The sequence below is a fragment of the Capra hircus genome, chromosome 2 (genome assembly GCF_001704415.2).
Source record: "Capra hircus breed San Clemente chromosome 2, ASM170441v1, whole genome shotgun sequence".
NCBI lineage: Eukaryota > Metazoa > Chordata > Mammalia > Artiodactyla > Bovidae > Capra > Capra hircus.
Window position 1 is genome coordinate 88,068,482 of NC_030809.1, and position 23,774 is coordinate 88,092,255.

General features: G+C 34.6%; 1 protein-coding gene across 5 annotated transcripts in view; it reads right to left on the minus strand.

Annotated features, from left to right (window-relative positions):
• ORC4 (origin recognition complex subunit 4) overlaps positions 1 to 23,774 on the minus strand; it is a 95,499-nt gene that overhangs the window by 28,741 nt on the left and 42,984 nt on the right. For 4 of the 5 annotated variants that reach the window (XM_018062594.1, XM_018062578.1, XM_005676172.3 and 1 more), the window contains exons 2-8: positions 23,214 to 23,286; positions 16,418 to 16,494; positions 15,840 to 15,930; positions 6,623 to 6,698; positions 5,989 to 6,074; positions 2,640 to 2,688; positions 678 to 829 (exon numbers count right to left, since the gene is read on the minus strand). In XM_018062594.1, coding sequence (XP_017918083.1) covers positions 678 to 829; positions 2,640 to 2,688; positions 5,989 to 6,074; positions 6,623 to 6,698; positions 15,840 to 15,930; positions 16,418 to 16,494; positions 23,214 to 23,270 — 588 coding nt within the window. In that variant the 5' untranslated portion in view covers positions 23,271 to 23,286. Of the gene's footprint in view, positions 1 to 677; positions 830 to 2,639; positions 2,689 to 5,988; positions 6,075 to 6,622; positions 6,699 to 15,839; positions 15,931 to 16,417; positions 16,495 to 17,128; positions 17,150 to 23,213; positions 23,287 to 23,774 lie in introns of those variants that run through there. The other variant, XM_018062602.1, reaches the window with a different exon arrangement.

Here is a 23,774-nt window from a genome sequence, read left to right on the forward strand (position 1 = left end):
AAAGGGAGCTTGCTCCGTCCACTCCACCCATCGATCTGGTATTGCAGTACTTTCAAGAATGGTATACCCACTTCCAGGAAAAGTTTTTAAAAAGAGAGAGAGTAAACAAAAACAGACCTACATAAACTGTCTGAAGGTTTAACATGCATGGAGTCTACACAAAGTAATGTGATAACATTAAGACTTCAATTAAAATCATTATAAAAATCTCCCAAGGAGCAAAGAAGCTAGTGACTACTATGATAACATGACAGAAATAATCCCTTCCATTTCCAGAGATGTGTACCTACAAACTTGGGTTAGTATCATTTTCAGCTGATTCCAAGCACTTTTAAAATATGGAAAGAATCTTAAATATAAAAAGTATGAGAAACCATTAGCAATTTTTATAAAATGGTGGTGAGGTTAACTTTCTCTTTATTTACTAATGTAGAATTATATAATATTTATTAGCAAAATCTCACATTTTTTATTCAGTAATCTGAGTGAAATGGAGGGAGGTATTAGCCTACAAGCATGTGCGATAAACGTTTCCTTGTTTCCTTTGAGTTAAAAAGTGGCATAAATGTGTGAAACACTAATGAAATATATTAGTGAGCTACATAGTAACTAAGTCAGTTATTAAGCTTTAATTTTCTAAATATTATAATCAATTGTTTTTAAATAGAAAGACTTACCAATCTGCATGTAAGACCAATAATTACTACCGGAGTCTGTGCAGACTGAGAAATGTCAAGAAGGTTATAGAGGAGTGTTTGGTTTTTATGATGAGCAAAAAGATCAAATTCATCTAATATGAAGATCACTGGGCAACTACTAGTCCGGTCACCTAAGAAAAAATAAGAGTTTTATACTAATAAGCAGTTATATCAACCTTTCTTAAGCTTCCAAACTATTTAGTACATTTCATTTTCTAAAACTCAATCCAACAAAAGTACATTGTTAACCTACTTTGGGTAATGCACTTACCAATGCATGTTCAATTATTCAACAAAAAAATTATTCAAAAGACAAAATAGCTCCTATTGCCCTCAAGTACTTCAATCTAAACCAGACTTCCAGTAGCTTTATTGAGGAAAAGTTAAGAAAATCATTTAAATGACTGAAGACTATTGTTTCTTAAATTATGTAAATAATTCTTCTATCATCAGAAAATAGACAAAGATTTTTTAACCTACATAGACCAAAATACTTCAGGTTTAAATATAAAAGTACATAAAACTATTACTTCAAAACAGACTCACTTTTAGTTAGAAATGCAAAGTAAGTCTTCCCCTGGAAATAATTTTTATAAACAATGGTACCAAAGCTACTTTAACTCCTACTAATGACAATTTCAACTTTTCAAAAACAGGGAAAACTTTCACATGACTCTGGATTCATTTTTTTCACTACAACAATGGAAAGTGCTTTAGGAGAACAAGCACTATTTCCTTAAGGTCAAAGGCTTTATATCTGCATAAACAAGTGAAAAAAACCTGGTAATAAACAGGTTAATTAATAATTCTTTTAATTATTATCAGATATTATAGTTTGGGTAATACTATCTAAAAGATAATAAAACATATACATTAACCTAAAAGACATTAAAACCACAGGGACCACTCAGAAGTCTAGACACAGACCTACATAAGACAGAAATTTCATTTCTGATAAAATACAGTATTACATAACAATGGAGAATTGGTATATTCAAGCCATCTCCACTTTACACCTTTCCAAAACAAATTCCAGCTAAATTATGAATTATAAGTGTACGTACTGGATGAAAATATAAGTGTATGTCTTTAAAGTATAAAGAAAAGAAAACTTTTGATTATGTAAATAATTTAAAACTTCTATTCATGAGAAAAGTCCAAACCAAAATTAAGAAAAAAACAATTGCAAGAATTCTCATAGTTAAGTATGAGGTAAACCACCAAAATAAAGCAAAGAACAGGAAAAACACAAATCAGGAAATATCTGTGGCCAATTAAAATTTGATATGAACATCATGAGTGCCCAAATTATTAAAATTAAACTGAAAATTTTTTTCTATTAAAAAAGCAAACAAAAAAAACAATTGTTTGAGGTTCTGAAAAAAGTACTTTAAAATATGTTTAGAAAATGGATCTTCTAGGGTAATTTGGCAATCAGTATTTATGCTTTTAAATGTGAAATCTTTAACCCAGTATTCTACTCATTGAAATTTACCCCAGGAAATCTGGATGATCATTTAAGCATTTCTTCCTAATTATACAAAATCAGAAATAAAAGTTGATAGCCAGTGATTAATGTTATAATTTATCATGTTACAATTTTAAAATAGCTTATACTTTAAAAATGAGATATATGAGAACCATAAAAATGATTATGCACTCAATATTTACAGACATGGAATGATGCTTACAACATACTATGAGTAAGTGAAAAGATATACATCTCACAATAAAATAAAAAACATTTCATTCTTATAAAAATTATACTAATGATATACTATAGGTGAATAAAGATATGAAATAAAATGTTAATTGGAATAATCACTATTAATAGGAATTTCAGTGGTCATTATTTCTTTTTTATATTTATTTTTTATAAAGCTTATGATCAGGGGAAAAATAAAGATAACTATTGATACTGTTAAATAAGCTAATATTTACCTTTTTTTAAAGCTTCCAGAAGAAATGAAAGGTTTTCAGCAAAGCTACCCTGAATAACAAAAAGAGACACCATGACTAGAAGTTTATTGAAATAAAGAATAAAAGAGGGCTATATGACTCCAGACACTGTATAAATAGTTTTATGTATTTTTCTAGTAAATGAAAGTCATTGGCCAGATTCTGAGCTCCATCTCTTGTATGCTTACAATCTAAAACTTTAATATAACAGTAGAGATGGCATAACACTGAAAATGGGATTACGCCATGTTCAAAATTTTATATTTTCTGGATAAAATCTGTAAAAATTTAATCAAAGGTAGTTTTTTAAGAGTTGCTATACTCTAAACACAATAAGAGAAAAAAGAAATTCACTGTACTTTTATCTTCAAACGTGTCAGTCTGTTCCGAGTCTCAAACCCATACTACTAAAAAAATGACCATGAATTTGAATGAGATCCCAAAGGAAAAGGAAGAAGAAACCTGCCTCAAACATTAGACAATACAACAGTGTTTCACTATTGAAGAGCAGATTATAGAATTTGTATATATCATATCAAATTTGGCTGTCTTTACTTAGAACAAGTCAATACATTTTTGGGTACAATTTAAATATTCTGGATAGAAACTAATAGAGTAGCAGATGCATTATCCAGAAGTTCCACAAGTTCCAGCTTGTGGATAAAGGCCTTGTTAAAATATTTTTTCACTGAAGTCCTTAATTTTTACTTCATTCAAATTTCTTAATTTAAAGAAACAGTCAACTTTAAACTTGAGGCAGTGTAAAGGACAAAAGATACACACTTGTTTGTTTCCCAGTTGAGAAAGCTGATATAAAATAACATAACATGTTTTAAAGAACTTCTACACATTTTGTGATGATTACATGCTGTCAAGAAATATTATTTCCAAAGTAGGTAGGGCGAGAGGTATTTACCATAATGTAAACAAAAGCTCAGACAAACTGTTGGAAAATCAGTGGTCAAAGTTACTCAGAGACTGCTTATCTTTTGGTATTTTTATATATATATATATTTAAATTTATTTATTTTTAGCTGTGCTGGGTCTTTGTTGCTGCATGCAGGCTTTCTCTAGTTGCAAAGAGTGGGGGCTACTCATTTCTGTGGCTTCTCTGGTGGCAGAGCATGAGCTCTATCTAGAACATGGGCTCCGCAGTTGTGACACACAGGCTCAGCTGCCCCATGGTATGTGGAATCCTCCTGGACCCAGGGTTGAACCTGTGTTCCATGCATTGGTAGGCAGATTCTTACCACTGGATTACCAGGGAAGGCTTATTTCTTTAAAAGACTATTACACTTTACAGTAAGTATATACTTAGGTAAATTCATATGTACATATTATAAGAATTTACTTATGTAAGCATATATTTATATAAATATACACATACATATACATATGTGTGTGTGTATAAAAGTATATACAAATTTGCTCTAAATACACAAAACTGAAAGGCTCTGGGGTTAAATGACTTAGATTCTTAATGTCCAGCCTTTGTTATTTTATGAATTTAGACACACTAATTATGTCTTAGCCTCCAGGTGCCTAACTGATATAATGTAGGAGTTAAACTAATAATCTGTTTATGTGAGGATTATGATATCAATAGTAATGACTAGGATGGTAAGTAGCTGTGTCATGAATTATTTCATACAATCCAATACAAACAGCAGTATTTAGAAAAGTTAGAAACACAAATCTACATCAAGTGGAAACCAAAACCCAAACAGATTCTATGTAACAGTAACTCTGCTTTGCCAAGGAGGCCACTATCTTTTATACTACATTCTGGACAAGGGGAAAACAACAGATTTCAGAAGGAACATTTGAACTTGCACTTCAAAAACCTGTAGGTAATGGAAGGTAACACAGCACTGGCTCAACTTTTTATAAATAATTTTTCATTAACTGGAGGACAACTGCTTTACAATGTTGTCTTAGTTTCTGCTGTATAATGACATGATTCAGCCAAAAGTATAAATACTAATATATCCCCTCCTTCTTGAGCCTCCCTTTCATTCTTGCCCATCATCACAGAGCACTGAGCTGAGCTCCATGTGTTACACAGTAGTTTCCCACTAGCTATGTATTTTACACATAGTTCAACTTTACTTATAGTTAATTTTTAAAGAATAAAATTACTAGATGTTAGGTGGCTCACACAACAATGGCAGTGTTATTACAGTCCATAAAACATAGTTTAGAGGAACACCACTGCATCATCACCAGTGACCAGAAAATGAATTTGAAATGTACACAACCCACTTCAACTGCATTAAGCTGAGGAGTCACTTCATGATGAAAATTACCTCAGCTTCAAGTTAAATTAATCATGTTTTCCTTGAGCCTAATAAATCAAGTTGATAGGTAAAATGTTTAATACAAGTTTCAAAACATTTCTAATCAGTTAAATTATTTATGTTTACTGCCCTGAGATCCCAAGGTACAATAACGATGTAGGTAACTTTCTGAGAGTATTTTAATAGTAAAATACAACTGACATTTGCACAGTATCTTAGCATCCAATTTAAAGAACAAAAATAATTATGTTTAACACTTCTTTTCATCTTTAGAATAAATGTGTGACATATAATAAGACAATGCCAATGTAACTGGTGAGGGATCTGTAATTCATACTTATTAGACACGATATACAGGTAGTAAACAGTTATAGTCAATAGTTACAAATCTACCATTTGTAGCTTCAAATTCAGTACATTTTCTACTACTCTCATGCTATCCAAGTCTCTTAAGACTAGAAATAGACTAATAGAGTGTTAATATTTTTAAAAGCAGATTAATCTATCTCCAAGGGTAGAGAATCAGAATATTTTTCTTACAAAGAAACTCAGATAATATTTAAACAAATCTTGTTTCTTAAACTATTTTATAACTAATGTGAAAAGTACAAGTGAAGCCACTCAGGCATGTCTGACTCTTTACGACCTCATGGACTGCAGCCTGCTAATCTCCTCTGTCCATGTGATTTTTCAGGCAAGAATAATACTGGAGTGGGTTGCCATTCCCTTCTCCAGAGAATTTTTCTGACCCAGAGATTGAACCTGGGTCTCCTGCACTACACGGCAGATTCTTTACTGTCTGAGCCACCGAGGAAGCCCTAATATAACCAATAAAATCTACTTTAAAAAGTCGAAACTTAAAAGATTTGATGAATAAATACATCCTATACATTGTACATTCTTATGATAAGAATCTTGTATATTTCATTTTAGAATCTCTGACCCATTCCTACTCTTCCAAAATATAAACAGGTCCATGCTATACAGACTTTACTTTGAATCCTATTTAATAAAATAGTGAAAATGATACTTACAAAAACTTTATCTCCAACCACATTTTCCAGATTTAACTGTCTTGTGATTTCCTTTAGGGCAATTTTATCATTGATCTGCAGCAGTCCTGAAATAAAACCCATTTAAAAGTAGGTCATAAAAATCAAATAAGTATTTGATACAATGCAGATTATTTTCTAGTCAAGTAAGTTTTTTAATGCTTTTAAATATTTAACTAGAAAGAAAAAGTCAAAACTTTTTAGTTTACATTATTTCCTTTTTAAAATTTAATAGTGAAAACATTAAATAGACTCAAAGAACCATCTTCCTTGGAATTAATATCATTTAAAAAAAGGATAAGAACACATGTACACTCATGGCTGATTCATGTCAATGTATAGCAAAACCACTACAATATTGTAAAGTAATTAGCCTCCAATTAAAGTAAATAAATTAAAAAAAAGAAAATCAATACAAAAAAATGAGACCTCATGTGCTTTTATTAATAATTTTTTTAAATTTCTAAAAATACTGTGCATAGTGTGCTAAAGTAAAAGTCTGTTAAACAGATATAGTTATTAATGCAGATTTTAAATATATGAGTAAATTTAGTCTCATAATATAAAAAGCTCATATGCTTACATCATTCCAATGGCAAAATGAGAACACACTTACCATTTAAGTGAACTTGTAATATGTTTTCACTCACTCCTTCTACTTCCATTAGTTCTTTCAGAGCATGGTTTATTAACTAAATAATATTAAAAAGTTTATGAAATATTTAATAACAAGTAAATGATGATAAGCCCATATTCTTTTTTAAACTATGAGTAATAGGAACAGAATATTAACAGCTGTCATTGAAAATTAACAATTAAGTTTGCAGATTCTCTACAGACAGAAAGTTCAACTAGAACTTCTAATGTTTGATTTAGTAAGATGTCAGAACCAGGACTGATGCCACATTCTCTCAATTAGCTACCCAAACTTCTGATAAATATTTAGACATAAGCCTTAAGTTTTCAAAGGAAATACTTCTTCGCAGTAGAAGTCACAAAAAACTACAGGTATTCAAGAACTTTACGTCTCAGTCAGTTCATTACATGTCTACAGTACTGACTTTACAAAATTATTATTGAACTCAGTTAAAAGCTATTGAAAATAAGTACCAGAAAAATACTAAATGACTGTAAAATATCTACCCTCAATACATTAATTTCTGTGAAATACTGTGAACTACTTTGCATGTTACCTTGAAATGAAAATCAAAAAAGAAATTCAAAGCGGTTAAGCTAAATATGAGATGTTACCTTTGTTAGTTGTTAGGTAACCAGAGAGAGCCCTTATTAAAGTACCTTAGATCTCACAACAATAAAAATTATTACTGCTAGCAATATACTTCAAATATAAAGTGTGTGCATGCTAAGTTGCTTCAGTTGTGTCTGACTCTTTGCAACTCCAAGGACGGTAGCCTGCCAGGCTCCTCTGCCCATGGAATTTTCCAGGCAAGAATACTGAGATGGGTTGCCATTCCGTTCTCCAGGGGATCTTCCTGACTCAGGGACTGAACTCATGTCTCAAGTCTCCTGCACTGGCAAGTGGGTTCTTTACCACTAGCATCACCTGGGAAGCCCAAAATATAATAGTAATTACTACTAAAAATACCCAGGAAGTGTTAAACCATCTTAAACTGTTCAATTATAAAGCTTCACATTTTTATAATTAGTTTTCTATGCCACATACTTAACATTCTTTGTATTTTTGATTTGTGACATCTTATCACTCATACTGCACTATCACATTTATCTCTTCATATTAATACTACATATATTTTCTGAAATGTGGAAATAAATAGAATTAAGAAAAAACAAGATTTTAAAAAAGGAAGAGTGATGGATTATTCTTGCTAATATGAAAATAGAAGCAGAAGAGTACTATCACAAAATATATAGCTCAGGAAATTAGGCTATGTATACAACAAAAGTGGCATCAGACTTAATGAGGACAAAAAGGATTATGCCATAAAGTCACTGAGACAACTGGTAAACTATTTTGAAAAACAAAATACTACTTGTATTTGAGTATTTTATCTCTATTTGTCACTGCAATATCTGTGTACAACAACAACAAAAAAGCAAAATCCCTCATTTCAAATCATCAGGTTTCACAACAGGATATCAAACATATTTTAAGCAGATGGTATTCCACCTCAGATCACAGGTAAACTAAGTCCTTTAAAAATAAAAAAGAAAGACAACTTCAAATGTCAACTGTCATACTATGAGTAAGAGCCCAGCAGAGAAAAGTTACATTCTTAAGAGAAAACTGTCAAAAGATTAGGTGGTACTTCTCTGTCTTTCGATAAAGTCAGATCCTATCACCAGAGTTAGTCCCCAACTGATACTAATTTGCTTCTCAAAATATAGCCTGTATGGCATTTTCTTAGCAATCTGCTATGTTCTTGCACCTACTTCTTGCTATTTTACTTACATAGTATTTATATTTCCCTGGCTCTGATTTTATGTTTAAAATCACTTTAGGTTTGATAAATTGTTCAAAACCATTTCAAATTATTTGCAGAATGAAACAGGGTCAATAATAATGCCTTCATTTTACATATGCAAAGGGAGTTATAACAGGTTTATAGCCTTTTTTCCACTAAATTTACTTTAACATCAAGTTACTGTGAGTTGCATGAATTAGCTCACAACTTTTTCGTTAGGTGTGTGTGTATGGTCTGAAATGATGATTTAAATATAGTAGCAAGCATGTCTTCAAATAATAATTTTAGTTTCACTCTTGATATTGCTAAAATTTACTGTATAATTAGCTAGGTTAACAATCATAAGTCAGATTTTTTTTCCCCAAGGAGACAATGTCATCTTTTCAATATTTTATACTATATTATATACGAAAAAAACCTTAGTTGGTTACGTTACATTAACCAGCATAATCAATTTGGATATCCCATTTCCACATTCTTTGTAGCTAAAAATTAATGTTACAGATATACTTGCATAGTTTGCTTTGAACTGCCAGCATCCAGAGGCTTTTATTACTATTCACAAATACTTTCAGGGACACAATATTCAACAATATGCAACCAGAAGAAACAAACCAGAAGAAACTTTAACCATCTAGCAAGTCTAATTTCTATGTAGAAGAGTATTTTCCAGACTTAAATCTCTCATTTGGAACCGTATCTATTTTTAAAATAAAATATTTGAAATACAACAAACCACAGAATTTGTTATCTTTACCACTTAATTGAAGATTTTTAATTTTTGTATTTTAGACAGTTTGGCTAAGGGCAGTATTTTCAATACACTGCAATCTTACTTTTTAAGTTCAAATTTCTGTAATTATACTATTACTAACGCATGATTATACTAAGCTATGAAGGCAATGGCACTCCACTCCAGTACTCTTGCCCGGACAATCCCATGGATGGAGGAGCCTGGTGGGCTGCAGTCCATGGTGTTGCTAAGAGTCAGACACGATTGAGTGACTTCACTTTCACTTTTCACTTTCATGCATTGGAGAAGGAAATGGTAACCCACTCCAGTGTTCTTGCCTGGAGAATCCCAGGGAGGGGGGAGCCTTGGTGGGCTGCCGTCTATGGGGTCGCACAGAGTCGGACATGACTGAAGTAACTTAGCAGCAGCAGCAGCAGCAGCAGCAGCAGCATGATATATATTATACTAATTATACGATAAAATAATACTCGTATCTAAGAATAACCTATTTTATATCTCAGGACACGCCCACACACAACAAATCATAAAAGTGAGGAGTTAAACAATGCTTCTCAGCTTTCTGAGCTCTCAATATTGGAGCGTAGTAGGAATAAACTAAATTATACCATAATGGAATACCATGTATGGGTTTTTCCATACTTAAGTCACATTAGATAAATTATTTCAAAGCACCAGAACATGGTGTTGTACCCATAGACTTGTAGAATCCTTAATGTAAACAATGGACTTTCATTAGCAATGTTTCATATAGCTTCATTAATTTTAACAAATGTACCACAGTAAGGCAAGATGTTAATGACAGGGAAAACTGCCAGGGTGAGTGTGTGTATGAGCATGTATCTGTGAGAGAGAGATTACGTGGGAACTCTTTACTATCTGCTTACTTTTTCTTTAACAAATATATCTATTTTAGTCAATTTACTAATGAAATGGAGTATACAGGTTTAATTTGTATTTACTTATACATTTTGTAAGCGTTCACTAGCTCTATTTCCTTTTTTGTAAAGTTTCTGTATGCCTTAAGAGACAAACTTCCAAAATCAAAGTTCAGAATAAATTAAGTCATTAGCTGCTCAAATTATACTTCTGGCTTGACACTTTGATGCATGAATCACTGAGATTCAACTTCTCTGTTGTAGGTCATTTTACTTCAAGATGCACAGTGTATGATGGAATAACAGGTCTAATGTACTGATTTTTTAGGTCTCATTTTCTCCCATACTGATACCAGAATATCACTATACAGCTCTTTGAAGAATTAAAGTACCATGTAAAAATGTTCTTCAAACATAGTATATAATGTGTTTTCCAAAAACAATAATTAAAACTGGAAAAAAAGGAAAATCATCCTTTTACTAAAGAAAGACCTAAATTCACATCAAGAGGGTTTGCAGAGTTATGGTTTTTATGACCTACACTTTGATATAACCTGTGAAACTTTCACACTGCTAAGAAACAGCAATTCTACAAGCATCTAGACAAGGAAAAATCACATATAAACTCAAGTTAGCTGTGGTGGTCATCAGTGAGGTTCACCATACTTCTGGTTAACCTCCCTTTCTAGGTACCTAGTAAAAATGCACTGCCCTGCTCTCTTGAAACTAGGTGTGACCATGTGACTCACTCTGGTCAATAAGTGTGAGATGTGCTCTGTAGCACCTCTGGGTAGGAACTTTAAGACTGTCCCTGATCCATCAGGCTTCCTTTCCTCCACTGGGATGTCAGTGGAGGAACATGCTGAGGTAATATTACCATTTCTTGTGAGTGAAGACAGAGAATAGTGCCCCCTTACTGTTACACAATGTGGGGACACAGCAAAAGTAAACAACAAATTTGAGTCAAGACACTGAGATTGAGGGTTGGTATGACTGCGTAATCTAAACTATCCAGTTTGAAAAAGCAGTTTATAAAGGGAAAAGAAAAGCCTGCCCTTGGAATTTTCCCATAAAACACAAACTGAATAAACTATGTGATTTCAAGGGAGGAAAAAATAAGTCACGGAAGAGTTTAATCCCAGTCATTTATAAGTAATGTGCAAAATAATTTTTTGATTTAAAATAGTCTTTTTACATTTCCCCATATTACTCAACTTCCTATCTCTTTTATATTTATGTGTTCTGAAGGAGTTTAGTGATTTGTTCTGTTAACTAGGTGCTGTATTTTTTTCCCTTGCCTTCAACCAACTTCCCACTCTGTAGTTTTAAAAATAGACTGCATGGTCATATAGTTCACCCCTCAAAAACCATAAAAAGATATATAGTGAAAAGAGCCTTAACCTCTGTTCCCATATGCCACTCAACAAATAACCCACTACGTTATTGTTTAATATTTCAGAAAGACATTTGTTGACATTATTCAGTGGCTAAGTCGTGTCTCTCTATGACCCCATGGACTGCAGCACACCATAAAGAAGACATAAGACATAAAAATGGCCAAAAAGCACTTGAAAAGATGTTCAACATCACTATTAGAGAAATGCAAATCAAAATTACAATGGAGTATCACTTCACACTGGTCAGAATGGCCATCATCAATAAAACCAACAAACAATATGTGCTGGAGAAGGTATGTTGATGGGAATGTAAACTGGTACAGTCACTATGGAGAACAGTATAAAGTGAAAGTGAAAGTGAAGTCGCTCAGTCGTGTCCGATTCTTTGTGAACGCATGGACTGTAGCCCACCAGGCTCCTCCATCCATGGGATTCTCCAGGCAAGAATATGGGAGTGGGTTGCCACCTCCTTCTCTAGGGAGTCTTTCCGACCCAGGGATCGAACCCAGGTCTCCCGCATTGCAGGCAGACGCTTTAACCTCTGAGCCACCAGGGAAGCCCAGCGGTTCCTTAAAAAACTAAAAATAGAATATCATGCCCCAGAAAACCCACTCCTAGGCATTTACCCGGAGAAAACCATCATTTGAAAAGATTCATACACCTCGATATTCAGCTCAACTGCAGCACTATTTACAATAGCCAGGGCATGGAAGCAACCTAAATGTCCATCAGCAGAGGAGAGGGTAAAGAAGATGTGGTGCACATATATATATGCATTTATATATATTTATATATATAATATTTATATATTATATAATAATATATGTTATATTTATATGTAATAATATATATACATAAATATATATTTACACACAATGGAATATTCAGTAAGTTCACTCGCTCAGTCACATCTAACTCTTTGTGACCCAATGGACTGCAGCACGCCAGGCTTGCCTGTCCATCATCATTTCCCAGAGTTACACAAACTCATGTCCATTGAGTCGGTGATGTCATCTAACCATCTCATTCTCTGTCATCCCCTTCTCCTCCTGGCTTCAATCTTTCCCAGCATCAGGGTCTTTCCCAGTGAGTCAGCTCTTCACATCAGGTGGCCAAAGGATACTTTGGCTGCAAAGAATACTCCAAGCTCCAATAGGAGCTTCAGCTTCAGCATCAGTCCTTCCAATGAATATTCAGGACTGATTTCCTTTAGGATGGACTGGTTGGATCTCCTTACAGTTCAAGGGACTCTCAAGAGTCTTCTCCAACACCACAGTTCAAAAGCATCAATTCTTCAGTGCTCAGCTTTCTTTACAGTCCCACTCTCACATCCATACATGACTACTGGAAAAAACATAGCTTTGACTAGACAGACCTCTGTTGGCAAAGTAACGTCTCTGCTTTTTAATATGCTGTCTAGGTTGGTCACAGCTTTTCTTAAAAGGAGCAAGGGTCTTTTAATTTCATGGCTGCAATCACCATCTGCAGTGATTTTGGAGCCCAGAAAAATAAAGTCTGTTATGTTTCCATTGTTTTCCCATCCATTTGCTATGAAGTGATAGGACCAGATGTCATGATCTTAGTTTTTTGAATGTTGAGTTTTAAGCCAACTTTTTCACTCTCCTCTTTCCTTTTCTTCAAGTGGCTCTTTAGTTCTTCTTCGCCTTCTGCCATAAGGGTGGTGTCATCTGCATCTCTGAGGTTGTTTCTCCCGGCAATCCTGATTCTGGCTTATGTTCATCCAGTCCAGCATTTCTCACGTTGTACTCTGCATATAAGTTAAATAAGCAATATACAGTCTTGATATACTCCTTTCCCAATCTGGAACCAGTCTGTTGTTCCATGTCCAGTTCTAACGGTTGCTTCTTGACAAGCAGATTTCTCAGGAGGCAGGTCAGATGGTCTGTTATTACCAACTCTTTAAGAATTTTCCACAGTTTGTTGTGATCCAGTCAAAGGCTTTGGCATAGTCAACAAAGCAGAAGTAGATGTTTTTCTGGAACTCTCTTGCTTTTTTGATGATCCAATGGATGCTGGCAATTTGATCTCTGGTTCCTCTGCCTGTTCTAAATCCAGCTTGAACATCTGGAAGTTCATGGTTCATGTACTATTGAAGCCTGGCTTGGAGAATTTTGAGTGTTACTTTGCTGACGTGAGAGATGAGTGCAATTGTGAGGTAGTTTGAACATTCTTTAGCATTTCCTTTCTTCGAGACTGGAACAAAAACTGAATGGAGTATTACTCAGCCATAAAAAAGAACAAAGTAATGTCATCTGCAGGTACATGAGTGGACCTAGAGCTTGTCATATTGAATGAAGTAAGTTAGACACAGACAAATATCATATGATATTACTTATATGTGGAAAATTTTTTAAAAGGGTACAAATGAACTTATTTACAAACCAGAAGTAGTGTCACAGATGTAGAAAACAAACCTGTGGCTACCAGGGGGAAAGGTGGGATTGATAAATTGGGAGACTAGGGTTGACTTATACATAGTACTACCCATAAAATAGGCAACTAATAAGGACCTACCGTATAGTACAGAGAACTCTACACAATATTTTGAAGTGGCCTATATGGGTTAAGAATTTAAAAAGAGTGGACATAAGTATATGTATACCCAATTCACTCTGCTGTATATCTGAACCTGACACAACATTGTAAATCAATGATACTCCAATAAAAATTTAAATATATACATTTCAGGGAACTTTTGTTTATAGAGAAATTAATATGATTTCTTCCCTTTTTTGGACTATATACAAATATTTCTGTATTCTTTTTTACTGCAGTATCACAGTCCATTACATGGATGGATGTATCAAGATTTATTAATCAGTATTCTGAGGGTTATTTATACTGTTTCTCATCTTGCACTGCTAATAAACATTGCTGTAATGAGTAACAATACACATATCATTTCACAAAGATAAATTCCTAGAAATGTTGCTGAGTCAAAAGTAGGCACATTTGTAATATTGGTTAGATTTTGTCTAATTCTAATTTATACCACCAGCAAGAACATCAGTATGTTATCAATTTTATAGATCTTCTTGTTAACCTGATAGAAAAAATTACTATATTTTTATTTAATTTACCAGATAATGAGTGAAATTAAACATGTTTCTAAGTTTAAAACTGATTTGTATTTAATTTCCTATGACCTTTCTGTGCATATCTTTCCTCAGTGTTTCTACTGTTAATAGAGATGTTGTTTTAATAGTAGTCTCATAGCTCAAAAGTATATTAGTCACATACTTTTCCTATATAAACTACCATAAATAGCACTGAAGTCAAACACAAAGAAAAATCATAATAAAAAAACTAAGGATAAAGAAATAGTGGTTGTATACAAGGACTAAGCCAAAGGACTGCACTAAATTAAACAGTCAGAAATAAATACGGTCATAAATGTGATCATAATAAATGAAAAAATTTTTAAAGAAAATAAATTATTTAGATCTAAATCTCCAATTTATGTACTACAAACAATACTGGAAACAAGTGATGACAGTAAAATCCTAAAGTCCTAATTTCCCAATCTTTACATAATACACAGTCAAACTGTATTGCTTAAAAAATTAAAACATAATTCTAATTCTATTTTACATAGTTTTACTTAATATAAAATAATACATAATACACAATTTTACTTCTATACATAGTAAAAATGCATATTAGTGAAAAATCTAAATTTACTGCATGGAATATAGCAAAAGCAGATTATACAATTACATAGTAATATTTGTAATATAATAGCCATAACTGGTCTTACACTGAATAAAGAAAATGAAAAGAGAAAACAAGGGTAAAAAAGCAAAAGTTATCTTTTTGAGGTTAACTAAAGTTATAATATAATAAAGATGGAAAGTAGAAGAGAACGCTAGAAGATATGAATGCATATATTAAAAAAACCTGCCTGAGTTAGGGTCACACAATAAACTAAAAGAAAAAAAATGCTTGATATGATAGCTACCTAATCTACAAATAGAGACAATATCATGCCTACCTTGCAGGGTTAATGTAAAGAATAAATAACAGAAGATAAATAAAAGGTACAAGGAACATGTTCAATAAATGCCAGTTTGCTTTGTCTATTGGCAGTCACAAATTCTTGAAGGACCAAAGACTACAATGGAACAAATAACATTTGAAAATTTATTACTGTGAGGAAAAATAAGGTAAAAAAAGTTCTCTCAACTCAAATAAACAAGTCTAACTTTATAAAGGCTTTGCATGTATTCTAAGACTTAAAATTTAAAAAAAAATGCTAGTAACACAAGGATGAAATAATCAAAACCATTTTCAATGTTGTACATGCCTACAAAGCAAAGGAATGCCAGAAATCAACAGCTTTTACCATGGTCTTTCCTGAACCTCGGGGTCCAATAATGAGAACAGAGTTACTTTCTCCATGGATAGCAGTTCTTTTTAGCAGCTCTATTAAGTGTCTGAAATGATATAAAGAGGCCGAAATTTAAAAAGCAAAGCTGAAATAATTTGCTAGGTAATACTTTTTAAATTAGTCCTACAGAGAAGAACAGAAATACTTCTCTAGAAACCTCAAGAAGAAACCAAGTAAGACTGAAATATTGTGGTCTTTATGGTGGTATGGGATAGGAACAACTGTGGCAAATCTTAGGAACTTTCACTTCACAACTGGCTGCTGAGCATTAGGGGCAAGCTCAGAAATCTCTCCATAATACCAAATGACAGAAATGAAACAGTTTGAAAGTTAGAGTTTTTTTCATTATGGAAATATGTATATCTGCTCTTCCCTCACAACAAGTCATTTTTTTATACACAAAGCAAAACTTTACCTCTATAAAAATGTTCACTATCCTTGTTTAAGACAAAATCTGTGTATGACAATTTCTACAAAACCTAAAGGGTATCTATAAGTAGCTTTGTAACAGATAAGTGGGAATCTAAACTTACTTATATTGTACTTGTACTCCAAATAGGTTACCATGTGGACTCTGATGACAAAATCTTTCACGTAAAATTCTTTGTACCTGATAAAAATAAAGCGAATACAAATGAAAACATTATATATGCAATCAAAAATAAATAAGTAAATATATTTATAGCAGTTCGAGTTAGGTATTAATGAATCAATTCAGCTCTCCCTAAACAACTTGTCATCATGAGGTCTGGCATTTTCCCAAGTGATAAAATTAACAGTTCTTGTTTTCCAGGTGGCACTAGTGATAAAGAATCTGCCTGCCAATGCAGGAGACTTAAGAGATGTGGGTTCAATCCCTGGTTCAGGAAGATCCTCTGGAGGAGGTATGGCAACCCACTCCAGTATTCTTCCCTGGAAAGGCCCATGGACAGAGGCACCTGGCAGGCTATGGCCCATAGGGTTGCAAAGAGTTGGACATGACTGAAACGACTTAGCAGCAGCAGCAAGTCCCAGAGAAAGGATGAGAATTTAGTCATGAAGCTTTCAACAAGAGAGCTTTATGATGTTACTTTAGCAACATCAGCAATTTGAGGGCTGTTTTAATGTATGTGAATAAATGAATACTTCATTTTGTGTAATATGTCAGCCAAGGAATAAACAATGAGAGAATTTAATAATGTAATCTAATCTAATAATGCTCATGAACCATACCTCAGTCTTTGAGTTTAGTCACTCAGTCTTACCTGACTGTGTGATCCCATGGACTGTAACCCACCAGGCTTCTCTGTCCATAGGATTTCCCAGGCAAAAATACTGGAGTGGACTGCCAGCTCCTTTTCCAGGGGATCTTTCCAACCCAGGGATTGAACACAGGTCTCCAACATTGCAGGCAGATTCTTTACTGTTGGAGCTACCTAGAGACCAACACATCTAAACTGGTTTAGCTCAAGTCCTATCTTTCTGTACCTCTCATAGAAGTCAGGATTCTGAGGAAACAGAAGAAATTTTAAAGTCCACACAGTTATTGAGGACCTATTAGATGCAGAGCACAAAACTACTAAAAGAATATGATCTATTGCCTAAAAAAAAAGCATATATATATTAGTAAGAAATGACACAGTCAGTAATCTGCAAAAAATTAGTAACCTAGCATATAAGGAGATGTTCAAATATATAGAAGAAATCATACTGATCTATGATATAAAATAAGAAATCACTGGAATTAATTAAAATTCTTCTAAAGAGCTAAATTTTTATTTTGTCTTAAAACGATGGACTTAGACACAGCTGTAAAAAAGAAATATCAATCCATCACATTCTTTAAAAAGATGGACCATCAAAATTGTTCCTGTTCTACATTTGCTGCTAACAAACAGTGTCCAGTGACAAAAACCTTAGGAGGTTCCATCAGCAGAAACAAGAAGTTGCCAACATTATTTGCTTCTTGCAGACTCAAGTGTGCAGTATGGGAGTGATCTTTCATGTATGAATGAAAAAAATCTGAGTTCACTTTATATATACCAGAGGCAGAGAGAAGCAAATTATTCACTAGGGATAAAATAATCCATACTTAGCATTTAGGAGGAAGTGGAAAGAATAGAAAGATTGGTGTCCGAGAGACAATACACTATTCTGGCAGGCCTGTTTTGAAGATTAAAGAAAGTAGTAATCTGTAATACAATATAGTTATTATATAGGAATTAGCTGATATCTATAAAAAACCTGAGGAAGCAAACATACATTCAACTAAACATAGTGTGTATTCCTCCCCCTAGACAAGATCACTGTAAAAAAACACGAACCTCAGTGCTTTTCTTGTTTAAAACTTCATTAAAGTCTACAGACAGACAATTATGAATAAAGTGAGTTGATGTGAAAGTTAAACAGGTATGTACATGTATAGAAATTAATTTAGGTGCACAGGGAAGATCTCTGCTATTTACAAAGCTATGTTCACTTCAGTCACTCAGTCGTGTCCGACTATTTGAAACCCCATGTACTGAAGCATGACAGGTCTCCTTGTCCATCCCCAACTCCAGGAGTTTTCATAAACTCAGGTCCATGGAGTCAGTGATGTAATCCAACCATCCCATCCTCTGTCATCCCCTTCTCCTTCTAACTTCAATCTTTCTCAGGATTAGGGTCTTTTCCAATGAGTCAGTCAGTTCTTCGCATCAGGTGGACAAAGTATTGGAGTTTCAGCTTCAGCAACAGTCCTTCCAATGAATATTCAGGACTGATTTCCTTTAGGATGGACTGGTTGGATCTCATTTCAGTTCAAGGGAAACTCAAGAACCTTCTCCAACACCACAGTTGAAAAGCATCAATTCTTCAGTGCTCAGCTTTCCTTATAGTCCAACTCTCACATCCATTCATGACTAGGGAAAAACCATAGCTTTGACAAGAGGGACCTTGTTGGCAAAGTAAAGTCTCTGCTTTTTAATATGCTGCCTAGGTTATCATAACTTTTCCTCCAAGGAGTAAACGTCTTTTAATTTCATGGCTGCAGTCACCATCTGCAGTGATTTTGGAGTCCCCCCCAATAAAGTCTGACATTGTTTCCACTGTTTTCCCATGAAGTGATGGGACCGGATGCCATGATCTTAGTTTTTTGAATGTTGGGTTTTAAGCCAACTTTTTCACTCTCCTCTTTCCTTTTCATCAAGTGGCTCTTTAGTTCTTTGCTTTCTGCCATAAGGATGGTGTCATCTGCATCTCTGAGGTTATTGATATTTCTCCTGGCAATCTTAATTCTGGCTTGTGCTTAATCCAGTTTAGCATTTCTCATGATGTACTCTGCATGTAAGTTAAATAACCAGGGTGACAATATAGAGCTGTGACATAGTCCTTTCCCGATTTAGAACAACTCCTTTCCCAGTCTGTTGTTCCATGTCCAGTTCTAACTGTTGCTTCTTGACAAGCAGATTTCTCAAGAGGCAGGTCAGATGGTCTGTTATTCCTATCTCTTTCAAAATTTTCCACAGTTTGTTGTGATCCACAGAGTTAAAGGCTTTGGCATTGTCAACAAAGCAGAAGTAGATGTTTTTCTGGGACTCTCTTGCCTCTTTGATGATCCAATGGATGTTGGCAATTTGATCTCTGGTTCCTCTCCCTATTCTAAATCCAGCTTGAACATTTGGAGGTTCATGGTTCACGTACTGTTGAAGCCTGGCTTGAAGAATGTTGAGTGTATAGCATGTGAGATGAGTGCAATTGAGCGGTAGTTTGAGCATTCTTTGGCATTGCCATTCTTGGGGACTGGAATGAAAACTGATCTTTTCTAGTCCTGTGGCCACTGATGAGTTTTCCAAATTTGCTGGCATATTGAGTGTAACACTTTCTCAGCATCATCTTTTAGGATTTGAAATAGCTTAACTGGAATTCCATCACCTCCACTAGCTTTGTTCGTAGTGATGCTTTCTAAGGCCCACTTGACTTTGGATTCCAGGATGTCTGGCTCTAGGTGACTGATCACACCATCATGATTATCTGGGTTGTGTAAATCTTTTTTGCGTAATTCTTCTGTGTGTTCTTGCCACCTCTTCTTAATATCTTCTGCTTCTGTTAAGTCCATACCATTACTGTCCTTTACTGTGCTCAACTTGGCATAAAAAGTTCCCTTGGTATCTCTACTTTTTTGAAGAAATCTCTAGTCTTCCCCATTCTATTGTTTTCCTCTATTTCTTTGCATTGATCACTGAGGAAGGCTTTCTTATCTTTCCTTGCTATTCTTTGGTACTGTGCATTCAAATGGATATATCTTTCCTTTTCTTCTTTGCCTTTAGCCTCTCTCCCTTTCATAGCTATTTGTAAGGCCTCCTCGGACAACCATTTTGCCTTTCTGTATTTCTTTTTCTTGGGGATGGTCTTGATCTCTGCCTCCTATACAAGTCATGAACTTACAACCGTAGTTCTTCAGACACTCTACCAGATCTAATCCCTTCAATTTATTTGTTATTTTCACTGTATAATCATAAGGGTATTGATTTAGGTTATACCTAAACGGTCTAATGGTTTTCCCTACTTTCTTCAATATAAGTCTGAATTTGGCGGTAAGGAGTTCATGATCTGAGCCACAGTCAGCTCCCGGTCTTGCTTTTGCTGACTGTATAGAGCTTCTCCATCTTTGGCTGCAAAGAATATAATCAATCTGATTTTCGTGTTGACCATCTGGTGACGTCCATGTGTAGAGCCTTCTCTTGTGTTTTTGGAAGATGGTGTTTGCTATGACTGGTGCGTCCTGTTGGCAAAACTCTATAAGCTTTTGCCCTGATCCATTCTGTACTCCAAGGCCAAATATGCCCCTTACTCTAGGTATTTCTTAACTCCCTACTTTTGGATGCCAGTCCCCTATAATGAAAAGGACATCTTTTCTGGGTGTTAGTACTAGAAGGGCTTGTAGGTCTTCATAGACGTGTTCAACTTCAGCTTCTTCAGCATTACTGGTCGGGGCATAGACTTGGATTACTGTGATACTGAATGGCTGGCCTTGGAAACAAGTACTGCATTTTGGAGTCTTTTGTTGACTATAATGGCTATTCCATTTCTCCTAAGGGATTCTTGCCCACAGTATTAGATATAATAGTCATCTGAGATAAATTCATCCATTCCAGGCCAGTATTTTTAAAAGCATAATTAAACATTTTCCTTTAAACAGAAGGTAAGTAAGGTCTTACAAAGGAATGTCAGTAACATTTAATTTTTGCTGTAAAAAAATGTAGTTCTGGTTAAGCCAGTGTAGAAATATCATACCCATTTCCAGCTAGACTCCTCAAGTATATACACAGTTAAAAAATATTAAATGTTCATGATAAACACACTAAATATACTAGATATATAAGCAGACTCTCTCAACCTGTTAATATCCACAAAAAACCACAGCTAACATCATCAGTTCAGTTCAGTCACTCAGTCGTGTCCAACACTTTGTGACTCCATGAATCGCAGCATGCCAGGCCTGCCTGTTCATCACCAACTCCCAGAGTCCACCCAAACTCATGCCCATTGAGTTGGTGATGCCATCCAATCATCTCACCCTCTGTCATTCCCTTCTCCTCCTGCCCTCAATCTTTCCCAACATCAGGGTCTTTTCCAATGTGTCAGCTCTTTGCATCAGGTGGCCAAAGTATTGAAGTTTCAGCTTCAAAACCCGTCCCACCAATGAACACCCATGACTGATCTCCTTTATGATGGACTGGTTGGATCTCCTTGCAGTCCAAGGGACTCTCAAGAGTCTTCTCCATCACAGTTCAAAAGCATCAATTCTTCAGCACTCAGCTTTCTTTATATTCCAACTCTCACATCCATACATGATCACTGGAAAAACCATAGCCTTGACTAGATGGACCTTTGTTGACAAAGTAATGTCTCTGCTTTTTAATATGCTATTTAGGTTGGTCATAACTTTATTTTCAAGGAGTAAGCGTCTTTTAATTTCATGGCTGCAGTCACCATCTGCAGTGATTTTGGAGCCCAAAAATGTAAAGTCTGATACGGTTTCCACTGTTTCCCCATCTATTTCCCATGAAGTGATGGGACCAGATGCCATAATCTTCGTTTTCTGAATGTTGAGCTTTAAGCCAACTTTTTCACTCTCGTCTTTCACTTTCAGCAAGAGGCTCTTTAGTTCCTCTTCACTTTCTGCCATAACGGTGGTGTCACCTGCATATCTGAGGTTACTGATATTTCTCCCGGCAATCTTGATTCCAGCTTGTGCTTCCTCCAGCCCAGCGTTTGTCATGATGTACTCTGTGTATTAAGTTAAATAAGCAGGGTGACAATATGCAGCCTTGATGTACTCCTTTTCCTATTTGGAACCAGTCTGTTGTTCCGTGTCCAGTTCTAACTCTTGCTTCCTGACCTGCATACAGGTTTCTCAAGAGGCAGGTCAGGTGGTCTGGTATTCCCATCTCTTTCAGAAGTTTCCACAGTTTGTTGTGATCCACACAGTCAAAGGCTTTGGCATAGTCAATAAAGCAGAAATAGATGTTTTCTCTGGAACTCCTTTGCTTTTTCTATGATCCAGCAGATGTTGGCAATTTGATCTCTGGTTCCTCTGCCTTTTCTAAAACCATCTTGAACATCTGGAATTTCACGGTTCATGTATTGCTGAAGCCTGGCTTGCAGAATTTTAAGCACTGCTTTACTAGTGTGTGAGACGAGTTCAATTGTGCGGTAGTTTGAGCTAACGTCATACATCTTACTCACTGGTAAAAGACTGAACACACTTTCCAAATATAAAAAATGGTCTGCTCTCGCTAGCTTACTCAGTATTATACTGAAGGTTCTGGTCGTGACAATTAGACAACAAAAAGAAATGAAAGGCTACAGATTGGAAAGGAAGAAGTAAAACTATATCTCTTTGAAGAGGTCATGATGTTATATACAGAAAAGCCAAAGGAATAAACTAAAAAAATATATTATAAATGAGTTTAGCAAGGTTACAGAATATAAGATTAATATAGAAAAATCAATTTCATTTAGATACACAAGGAACAAATAAAACATAAAAGAAAATAATTTCATTTACAACCGCAACAAAAGGAATAAAATACTTTTCAATAAACTTACCTAAAGAAGTGAAAAACTCTGAAGATAATATTAAACTAAATTGAAACTTGAGAACATTTAGGAAGACAAGAATAAAATTAGGATTCCATCTATCCAAACATTTATAGAGGTTGAAATTAGGAAGCAGCAAGGACACTTTCCCCTTGACAATGGAAAGTGTGCTCCTTTATACATAATAAGGGGAGAATTCAAGTTAAGAATTCAAGTTATCCCCTTTCATGATAACAGGCATTCAGATTAATGAAAATATACACTAACCTGTGAAACGTAGTCTGCTTGTATTAAGTTGCTACTCTTTGATTTACGACTGCTCATTTCCACAAATGAAATCCTTTAAAAAAATAATAAAAAATTTTAGCATGAATATAAGGATGATTGGCTTACAGAAATTAAGAATTTACTATTATAGACTCAAACACAGTGACATATGTAAGTTATTTCTCAATAAAACCAGAAAAAGAAAAATCTCAACGGCTCCTCTTTGCCTAACTACAGGTTTATTTGACACTCCCATTTCACATTTTAGATGATTCTTATAATTAGTCCTACCTTTCTTTTCAATCTAGTATTCAGCTTCCTTTCTCTGCCTTTAAAAACAAAATCAAACAAACGAAAAACAACGGATGCACTTCCTTTGTATAGAATGTTGCTCCCCACATTCATCCCACAGGATCATCTATTCCAGAAAAACCTCGCTTTTTTGCTCCACTCATCAATCATACACAGTCATTACAGACTAGGTAAAATGTTTCTTCTGCAAACATACAGAACTGCCTGTACTTCTCTTTATTCATAAACATTTCATACTAAACAAAATTT